General features: G+C 39.7%; 1 protein-coding gene across 1 annotated transcript in view; it reads left to right on the forward strand.

Moving 5' to 3' along the window:
- Nucleotides 1-5,532, forward strand: part of ARAP2 (ArfGAP with RhoGAP domain, ankyrin repeat and PH domain 2) — a gene marked incomplete at both ends in the record, with an annotated part of 128,685 nt that extends 123,153 nt beyond the window's left edge. Inside the window, one exon of the mRNA XM_080344077.1 lies at nucleotides 5,179-5,532. Coding sequence (XP_080200203.1) covers nucleotides 5,179-5,532 — 354 coding nt within the window. The remainder of the gene's footprint in view (nucleotides 1-5,178) is intronic.
- Between the last annotated feature and the right edge of the window lie 5,561 nt (nucleotides 5,533-11,093).

Genomic DNA, 11,093 nt, shown 5'->3' on the forward strand with positions numbered 1-11,093 from the left:
TCTCTAATGCATTCTTTGAGATGGCTACAAATTCAGACATTCTAGGATAAAGAGGTTTATTGGACTTTGAGCTTCATGATTTTAAATCCCTAATACCTTGTAGTACTAGACTTAATTTTTATTGTTATTTTTGTTGATAATGTGCTTCATTAGGAAGGACTGTAACATTTTGTACCCTACAATATAGGAGAGGTCTGCATTTAAACTTAAAAGTCGAAGATCACAGCCTTTATTTATGCCATAACTAGATCTAGAGAAGTTTTATGTAACAAGTATTTGTATACTTTAGGAAGGTTGTTTTCCATTACATAATTGTGTTTAAAACTAATACTATTTTTTTTTCTTTTTTTTTCTTTTTTTTTTTTTTTTCATGGAAACCTAGAACTTTAATGAACAATAAAACAGTGCTGGGAAGTAAATATATGATATGTTTTTTTAAGGAGAAATATTGTACAGCAGTGTAGTCAGTAAAGCAATAGGTATCCATTGGGGACTACGCCTTCATTCTTTCCATATATTTTTCGTACTTCTCCAACAAGCAAAGATATCTCCATTTTTAAGCATTAGAGTGTAATAAGGGAAGTCAGCATTTTCTAAAAGGTGATGGTTTATGAAAAATGGACATCTGATTACAGATCAATGCATAAACTTGTAGTGGAAATGTGATCAAAGTTATCTTCATATAGGCAGGAAAAGAGACTTGAAAATTTTACAAACGGTGAAGAAAGTGACATCTTTGATGTGAAGACAAAAGGAGGGAAAAAAAAAAGAAAAAAAAAAAAGAGAAAAAAAAACCCAAACAAGCAAACCAAAAAAACACACAAAACCCCAAACCCAAACAACAAAAACACAGGTGAAAAACAAAACAAAACACAAAAATAACAAAGAACAAAAGAACAAACAACTCAAGTTTGTTATTAATGTTCTATGCTAAGAAGTCTATATTGAATGTCTACTTTTTTTCCCATTATTGGAAGTAATTTTATTGTGTCCTAATGAGAGAAATATATAATACAGAAAGTTTGGAAACACTGTATAACTTCTAATAACATATAGCATCAAACTATTTCCATTATTTCTGCACCACTTGTTGCAAACATGGATCATGCATGAGAAATATGCATATTTCTCATACAGAATCATTTAACTTAAATAGAAATACATTGCTGTATGTCTACAGTAAGTCTGTGATTTTATTTCAAAACATGGGAAGACTAAGAAATTACCAGAAACTTTTTCTTTCAAACTGTAGTCAAAAATCATATTGACATAATAGGTTATACCTGTGTAGTGTTTTGAAAAGAACAGTATGTCACAGTGATAATGAAGGATGCAGATAGATAGGTGCTGGTTATGTGCAGCACCTAATAGGTCTAATAGGTCATTCCCCAATTTATACTGAAACCTGGGGTTGTTCCTACACAGATGCAATGGTCTACACTTGCCCTTGTTATATTTCATTAATTTTTTCCCTGCCCAACTCTCCAGCCTGTCCAGGTCTCGCTGGATGGCAGCACAGCCTTCTGGCATGTCAGCCACTCATCCCAGCTTGGTGTCATCTGCAAACTTGCTGATAGTGCACTCTATTCCCTCATCCAAGTAACTGATGAATACATTGAATAATACAGGCCCCAGTACTGACCCTTGAGGCACTCCACTAGATACAGGCCTCCAGCTAGACTCTGTCCCATTGACCACGACTCTCTGGCTTCTTCCCTTCGCCAGTTTGCAGTCCACCTCACTACCTGACCATCCAGACCGCACTCCTTCAGTTCAGCTGTAAGGATGCTGTGGGAGACTGTGTCAGATGCCTTACTGAAGTCAAGTTGGACCACATCCACCACCCTGCCATCATCCATTGACATCGTTATGTCCTTATAAAAGTCAATGAGGTTGGTCAAGCATGACTTCCCCTTGGTGAACCATGTTAACTGCCCCTAATGACCCTCTTATCCTTGATATGCCTTGAGATGGTACCAAGGATAAATCATTCCATCAGTTTCCCAGGGATGGAGGTGAGGATTTGCTTTTCTCCAGTCCTCAGGCACCTCTCCCATTTCCCAAGACTTGGCAAAGATGATGGAGAGCGGTCCAGCAATGACCTCAGCCAGCTCCCTCAGCACCCATGGGTGCATCCCATCCAGACCCATGGATTTATGGATGTCCAGATTGCCTAATTGCTCCCTAATCCAGTCCTCATCAACTGAGGCAAACTCCTCCATTGTCCTGACTTCCTCTGGGGCCTCAGCAATATGGGGCTCCTCAGGACAGCCTCTGACAGAGTAGACTGAGACAAAGAAGGCATTTATAACTATGCTTTCTCTGTATCTTCTGTCACCAGGGCACCCACCTCATTCATCAGTGGGCCTACATTGCTTCTGGTGTTAGTTTTATCTGCCACGTATTTGGAAAAGCTCCTTCTGTTGTCCTTGACCCCTCTCAGCAGGTTTAATTCTAAGGAGACCTTATCTTTCCTAGTTGCCTCCCTACACCCTTTCACAATAGCCTTATATTCTTCCCAGGTGGCCAGCCCCTCCTTCCATGATCTGTAAACTCTCCTCTTCCACTTGAGCTTACCCAGCAGTTCCCTGTTTAACCACACAGGTCTCCTGACTCCCTTCCTTGACTTCCTACATGTCGGGATGCTCTGATCTTGTGCCTGGTAGAAGCAGTCCCTGAACGCTAACCAACTATCTTGGGACCCTTTACCTTCAAGCAGCCTCGCCCATGGGATTTCCCCTAGCAGTTGTTTGAAAAAGCCAAAGTTTGCCCTGCTGAAGTCCAGGGTTGCAATTCTGCTTGCTATTCTGTTCCTGCCACACAAGATCCTGAACTCCACCATTTCATGGTCACTAGAACCAAGGCAGCCCTCAACCTTTATCTCTTCAACCAGACCCTCCTTGTTAGAGAGGATGAGATCCAGCAGTGCACCTCTCCTAGTTGGCTCCTCCACCCTTTGCATCAAAAAGTTACCATCAAGGCACTGGAGGAACCTCCTAGACTGTGGCTGGCTGGGCAAGTAGTCTTTCCAGCAAACATCAGGGAAGTTAAAGTCCCCCACCACAACCAGGGCCTGTGACTGTGAGGCCGCTCTCAGCTGTCTGTAGAAGGCCTCATCAGCTTCCTCACCCTGATCTGGTGGCCTGTAACAGACACCCACAACAGTATCACCCGTGCCAGCCTGCCCCTTAATTCTCACCCATAGACTCTCAACTAGCCCCTCATCCATGCCTGGATAATACTCAATTTGTTGTAGTTGCTCTCTCACGTAAAGAGCAACTCCACCATCACGCCTGGCTGCCCTGTCTTTCCTGAAAAGGACATAGCCATCCATGACCACATTCCAGTCATGTGAGCTGTCCCACCATGTCTCTGTAATTGCCACTAGGTCATAATCTCCTGCCCAAACACAGCTTTCTAACTCCTCCTGCTTATTCCCTGTGCTGTACACATTGGTGTACAAGCATTTCAGGGAGCGAGCTGAGCACACTGATTTCACCCTAGGGGTATGGGAGGCCACCCAGTTAACTCTAGGGTGCTGCCCCACTGATGCAAGGCCAGCTTCCACCCCATTGCACTTCATATCTGGTTTAAAGCTCTCCAAATGAGCCCTGCTAATTCCTGTCCCAGCATCCTTTTACCCCTGCGAGATAAACCTTTCCTATGTATCACTGTTTGGACTGGTGTCTTGTAAAACCAGATGTCGTGAAAGCACCCAAAGCCCTGCCTGTAGCACTAGTCTTGTGGCCTATTGTTTAGGGACTGAACTTTTCTATTCCATCCCACATCATCACCCAAAACTGGAAGGAGGGAAGAGAAAAATCACTTGAGCGCCAGACTCTTTTACCATCCGTCCCAAGGCATTGAAATCTTTCTTCATTCCCCTCAGACTGTGGGATGCAGCTTCCAATCTGGAAGATCAGCAGTGGGTAGTAGTCTGTTGGGTGCACCAGGTTGGGGAGCATCCTGGTGATGTCCCTGATCCAGGCTCCAGGTAGACTGCACACTTCCCTACGATGAGGGTCAACTCTGCAGACTGGGCCCTCTGTCCTCTCAGAAAGGATTTGTCTACTACAATGACCCTTCTTTCTTTCTATCTGAGGTGAACTTGAAGTGTGGAGTCAACTGCCTCTTTCTATGTGACCTTGTAGGTGGGTCTTGCACCACATCCTCACCTACCTCTTCTTCAAGATCCAGGGCCTCAAACCTATTATGAAGGGGCACCTGGGGAAGCAACACAGGTCTGCAGGAGGGTTGCCTGCAGCACCGAACTGGAACCTGCTTCCAACCCTCATCATCTTTTCGGTCCCCTACCTCTGCCCGACAGCGACAGGGCAGAGGCTGTTTCAGGTCTTCCTCTTCTGCCCGATAGGGCAGGGGGTCCATCACATTTTGGGGGGTATCCCCCTGGAGCCTCTCTGAATGGCACACCAGGGAGTTACTCCACCAGGCGATCTCCTTTTCACACTCCCTGATGGACATCAGCATCTCAACCTCCTCCTTAAGTTTTGTGACCACGCTGAGCAGATCTTGCACCTGCTCACACCTCACACAGGTGGGATGCTGGCCATCCTCTGCCTGCAGCAGCAGGCTCTGGCACTCCCTGCAGCCAGAGACCTGAACAGCTGTGGTTCGGGGCAGGCAGTCAGTCTGAGTCACTACAGTCTTCTTGACTTTATCAAGGAATACTGAACAGCTGCTGAGAATGTTTGTGTGCTCATATAAAATTATCTTCCATACTTCCATGTAGCTCAGACATTAAGTTAGCAAAATTGCAAAATTCTGAGTTGTATTTGTTCAGCTTAAGAATTCTGAGTTTTTAAGAGTATATGGGTTTTCTGTAAAACATGAAAAACTTGAAAACTTAGTCTGCTGTGGTAGAATGAAAAAACAAATTGTGAGCATGAAAATTAATGACTTTATTGTCATGGTACATTTAATTAAAAGATTTATGGAATTTTTATGGAAGTATCACTAATAGAGAAAATATGTCCACTAAAAATGCTTACTAAGTGTTAATAGCACAAATTGTTGGAATTTAAAACTATTAACTGTGCTGTCTCAGCTCAAGTTAAATTGATTTTTCTTTTAAACTTATGTGAAACTAATGAGCAAAAATTGCAGTCTAAATATTTAATATTATGTTAATGTGAATGTTCTCTTTGCTTGTTTGCTTAGAATATAACACTGCAGTCTGGGAAATCAAAATTTGGTGAGCATCAAGAAAATGACTTTCTGGAAGACAGAAAAAACTTGAAAGAAAAAGCATCTATTGTGGCACAATGTTTGGAACGGAAGGAGGAGAAAGTGCGAAATCATGCAAAAACACATCGGAGCTTGATTTCTGTTGAGCATGTAGGTGCAGGGATGACTGACCTACACCAAAGATCACATAGGGCACAGAAGAAAAAGAAGAACAAAACAAACAAAACTACTTTGGAATTAGACAACAAATTGCCATCAAATGTCATTCAGGAACTAAATACAGTGCTTCAGAAGAACAGAGCACTTCATGATGAAACTTCCAGCTGATATCCTGTGTCTGACGCTAATATATATAATATATATGTAATATGTGTATCTGTATTCCCTGGACAAAAGTAGTGTTTTTTTGATGTTTGTAGTTTGTACAGTGCAGAGGAAATATGATTTGTTTATATGCAGCTGTTGATTTTGTATATGTGTATGCCATATTATAATTTAAGATTGAACAGGGAGAACTAAATATATAAAACCCCTAAAATTTGGAAGTTTTCCTGTGCAGTGCAATGACACCAGGGTTTTGTCTATTACTTTTTTGTTGCAGATTTTCTTTGATATAAGAATTCTAAGCTCTATCAAAAGCTTTTGCTCTGTTTATATTCTGTACTATCTTTTAAGTACTGGAAAGATAACTTTTAGAAAGGCAGACAAGATACCTACTGAAATTCATACAGTTGGCCAGCAGCATTTTTAATTGTCTAACACTATAAAAATGAGTAATATCTGCTTTGAAAAGCGATTTTTGCATGTTGTGGGGGGTTTTTTTGTTTGTTTTAATTTAAGAATAAAATTAGTATTTGCTTCCATAGATTTGTGGTCTGACAGAATGGCATGTGAAATAATCAAAATGGAGAGGAACGTAGTAGTTAAGACAATGTATTAGTTCTGACATCTCAAAACTGTGTCTATATGGTGTACATCTGATTATGACATCTAAGCAATGAGAGAGAATACTGAGGATGACAAAAGTAAGTCTTCAAAGCAACATCTAATTTAAAAGGGTATATGATTTGGAAGAGTAGCATAATTTCTTTTTGCTCAACGGGCCTTGGTTAGCTCAGGCTCACAAAGGCAGACTGTTCTGTCACTGTTTGGATAGAGCTTGCTTGGTGCTGACGAAGTTGCTGGCATCTGATGAATATATAATATTCACATGAAAAATTAATTTCCTTAACAAAAATGGTCCATGCACAAGCATATCTATCAGAAGGGTGCTAACTTGGTTAAGAAATGCCAGTTACTAAATGGGTGAGCAGATTAACCCTTCCCTTTACCATGAGGAACAAGGTGAAGAGTACGCTGTTTGCGGGGACTAGGAAATGCTTGTGCTACAACTGTCACACGGATCTTCTTCTGTGTGTGAGGAGAGGTGCCAAGGTTGAGACAGCCTCACCTCATTTGCTGCATTCTGAGTATGTAGGTGGCAGTTCCTGAAGACATGTGATGTACTACCCTGCAGCTTTTTTAGTTTTTAAGCCCCGAGTTGCTTAGATTTAAAAATCAGAATCTGGCTTCAATTGCTGTGTGAGCAATTAAATTGTTTGATTTTCTTCAGTTGTTTTGTGGATCTCACTTTCACTTGTCCCGTGGGATTGCCTCCTTCCTCTCTTACGGCATATCTCAATTTTTACTGTGTGCCATAACAGCTGGATGGGCAGAAGGCACCGCTGTGCTGAGGCTGTTTCCAGTGTTGCAGGTGCTGCCTGGTTAAGCAGCAGAACCAACAGAGCAGAGAGCTAATGAGCTCACACTGCATCTTTGCTTCAGGGGAGGCATTAATAACGGCATCTGCTTTATTTTGCGGCTGTCACTTTTGTGGTCTGATTAGCTACTCTGCCACAGATTTTCACCAGCCTTTTAAGAACTTACTGATGCTTTTAGTGTTCCTCAAGTTTTATTGGACTTGGCCAGACCTCATAGGTTAGAAGAGAGAATTTTAAACTTTTAAAACTTTGAATAAAATAAATGGTTTATTGAAAATTGTTTTAAATAGTATCTTAATTCCTTAAAATTTCAGAGGAAAAATTAAATTGGATCAGCATCAATGAAATTTGATTTTTATTAATGGATAGTTTTGAGGCTGCTTTATGTTACTGAATTTCTTCCCGTAGAGAAGCAGTATGCTCACTTATCCTCTCTTCTATTTTTGGTAGTCACAGGTGCTGTAACATTTCTCACATCATTTACTTCTATTCTTGATTGCATTGAGCAGCTTAATTGGAAAAATAATTTCTTTGATCAAAGAAATCAGACAAATGAGTCAAATAATGTATCTGGCAACTCTGCTAAGAAGTACAAGGAAAATGAGATCAAACTCAAATATTTTGTCATGTTTTGTATTTATTCGTCTGGAATGTAGCCCTGACAAAGCAACCTTAGTCTTTCAGACTTTGCACTTACCATATCTGACCAGTTGTTAAATCTGAAACAAGTGTGTAGATTTTAGTTTTCCCAGTGTGCTATTGACTGTTTTGCTACTTTTAATTTGTAATTGAGCCTCTTCTAATCATTGAGGCCCTGGCTTAAGAAAGCATATAAACCTGAACTTAAATTGTATTGACTAAAGCTGGTGCTTAATGTTAATAAGCACATTCTTAATTGCTGATTTGAATCAGGGCCTAGTGCTATCAAGAGAAATTACTTCCTGGCTGAGGCTGGACCTGAATATACTGTTTACAGTTGTACTTTTATTTGCAGATATTTTTCAGTGTTGAGTAATGGTTGCTGTATTGTTTATCTCTTTATTGGGTTCTTAAAAATGACATTTACCTCTGCTGAAAGCCTTGTGCATCATTTAAGCCTCTACACTAATGGAACAAATGGAGCAATGGAAGGGTTTCGTGCATTGAAGTATGTCTGTGAAGAAAATGTTTTGTGTATTTTTATTGGATCTAAGGACTACAGAAACATTTGTTCTATTTCAAAAGCATATCGCAGATAAAGTATCTGTATGGCTGTTTTTAAAAGGCCCTAAATATGAAGAAGAAAATATTTTTTACTAAAATATGTTTAAATTTGGGTTTGTATGTGTATATACGCATTCACTCTATACGTGTTTGTGCATAAAATTATGTGCACATCCACAGAGATACATTGAATGGTGACAGTGTTAACCCAAGGAAAATAGAAACTAAATTTTCAATTAATTATTTCAAATAGGTATCAAAGTTTTGGACAAATTATCTGATATATCATTGTTGCACTACAGATTTCAGACTGATTTAAGACCTGAAGAATAAATGCTTTATTGCAGTACCTTAATGGCTGCTGATCTTTTATTCTTCCTCTGTTATGTTATGGAATGGTAAAGGAGGAGTAATTTTCAGACAATAAATGGTAATTATTTTAATAAATGCTGTTTCTCTAAAACAGGCAATGGATTTTTTCAGAAAAAAAAAATCAATAAAAATGTTTACAAAAATATCTGCGTGTCTTTCCATATTGAATAGCCCGGTGTTTACTTTCTGATCAGCAAAGTTAAATTAAATGAGAGACAGGTATTTTATATATGGCTTATTAATAAGTAGTAAGACTAGGATTAAAAAATTTCAGTAAATTTCAGGTTCATCATTACCTTGTTAGACTTCTGGAGCAAATGTAGGTGTAAAGCTGACATTTAAGCCTGATTTATGCTAATTGTTTTAACATAATGCCTGATTTCTATCTGTGTGTTTTTTCTCACATTTATCAGGATGGGGGAAGGAAACAACACCAAACCTGAGTTAAAATACAATCTGGAATCTGTTTTATATTTTCCTTTAGTTGAGCTGATTATTGGCTACCATATTGGCATTTTTCTTTGAAACAGATCTTTTTCTGAGATACTATTTTGGGCTACCAGTTCAAAAGAGTAGTTAGAACAGTTTTTGTACCCCAGCAGAGACTGTGTTAGTGTGTGATCAGTTGAACCAGATGAGATCTACAGAGTAAGCTGATGCAGAGCTTACTTTTACTGTGTGACTCGGGTTGGGATGCAATTTCTACATTTTAAGGTTTTGCAAATGCTATCCAAGAATCTGTCCAGCAGGGGAAGGATTTCCCCAAAGATTTCTTCAGTTAACTGGGAGGGCTTGGCCATGTCATTGATTTTTTTTTTTTTTTTCTTTTTTTTTTTTTTGTTTCTTCATTGTGAGGAGCTCTGGGCTGTTGTGCCTAAGGTGAGTTGTTAGGATCCCAGAGGCATCCCTGGGGTGCCTTCCATGGCCACATAGAGGGCTAGTTTTGTACTGCTCTGCAGATGCAGGTTTATCAGAGAGCTGAAGTTACAGGAATTTTATCTAATTGGTGTGATTCTTGTCCTCCCTGGTACAGTGCTGGCACAGTTTGTGTTCCTATGTGCTACCAGGCTACCACCAGCTCCACATCCCAAGTTCCAGGTTAAGGAGTCCAGGAAAAAACTTACATGCTTTGTTGGGGATGGTGGTGGTGCCAGCAGGAGTCAGGAGGTAAGGGCTGCGTGTCTCACTGGCTGAGACACTTTGTTATGAACCTACCCTGTCATACCACCTTTATGAGTTTTTAATCCTGCTGTCCAGTGCGAGCTGTTTCAGAAGGACAGAATGAGGTGTCAGACTGTTGCTGTCATCTGAATCAGAACAACTTCAGTTGCGTGTGAGTCCAAATGGAAACTGAATTTGAAAAACAAACAAAAAGCCAAAAACAAGTAAATACTGACTTAAGTCCTTGTTGTGAGCATAGCGTGCTCTAAAAATACATTCAGTTTGTGCTATTTAGGGAAAATCTTCAGTTTCAGTAAATTATGTTAGGAAATCTGAACTATGTATGTGTGCAGGAGAGAAAGATTACCTTGATGGATAGGATATATTTCAAGTTGAATGGTTTGAAAAAATATGTACTAACTTAAAAAACTAAGCTTATTGCAGCAAGATTGACTGGGAAGATTCAGAATGCTTAGATATGATCTGTACAGTATTCCTGCTTCTGTCAAACTTGCTGGTGTTTGAAGCTAGATTGTGCTCTGTAAAAAAGGCAGGAAGCCTTACAAAGTTTTCTTCAATGTTCACACTAGATTTGGATGTTGTACTGCTTTACTTGCAACTTCACTGCGAATGGGATCCATCTGCAGCTAAGTTAAGGGGAAAAAACAGTCCTGCTATTTTAATTCTTACCACTGCTGTAGCTTAACTGTCTAGTTATTGTCTCTGCTGAAATTTCTTTGAGAATGTTCCTATTATGCTTTGCTACTCATGCTTTACTAGAAAATCATGGCAATCTGCGGTACTGGAGAGGAAGAAGGATGTGGATGTTAATGTCACAGTTGCAGCAGGCAATTATTATCTTCCTATACTTCCTATACTTTTGCAATGCACTTCAGGTTTTTGGAGCGCTTTAGTACTTGCTTGGCCTACCTGGCCTTCCTGCTTGTTGTTCTAGACCCTATTCAATGTCATAAACTCTGGAACATCTCAGATTGTCTTCCATATAAATCCTTGTTCTGCTCATTGGCTTGATGTGGTTTTGCACTGTTTTTCTAGTTTGTGACTCAAACTTCAGCCATGCTTTCTGTTTAGATCCCATGACATCTCTTGACTATTAACTTTGGCTTTGTTTGCAGATGGTATGTGCATTATGGTCAAGCTTGCCCTAACCTTTGTCTTAAGTCGTGGTAGGAATGTTCTCAGTGTTTCACTATAAAGGGATTTCACTGAACTGGCTGAGAGATAGAGTTTTTGATGTTGACAAATAGGTGTTACAAAGTTCTGTAATTTATTTCTATAAATGCCTCTGAAGGTCTTCTATATATTTACATTTGTAGTCTTCAGCAAATTAGAAGGCAAACTAAAGCAGATGTACTCTGTTTGCCTTTTAAA

The sequence above is a fragment of the Nesoenas mayeri genome, assembly GCF_963082525.1.
Source record: "Nesoenas mayeri genome assembly, chromosome: 4".
Taxonomy (NCBI): Eukaryota; Metazoa; Chordata; class Aves; order Columbiformes; family Columbidae; genus Nesoenas; species Nesoenas mayeri.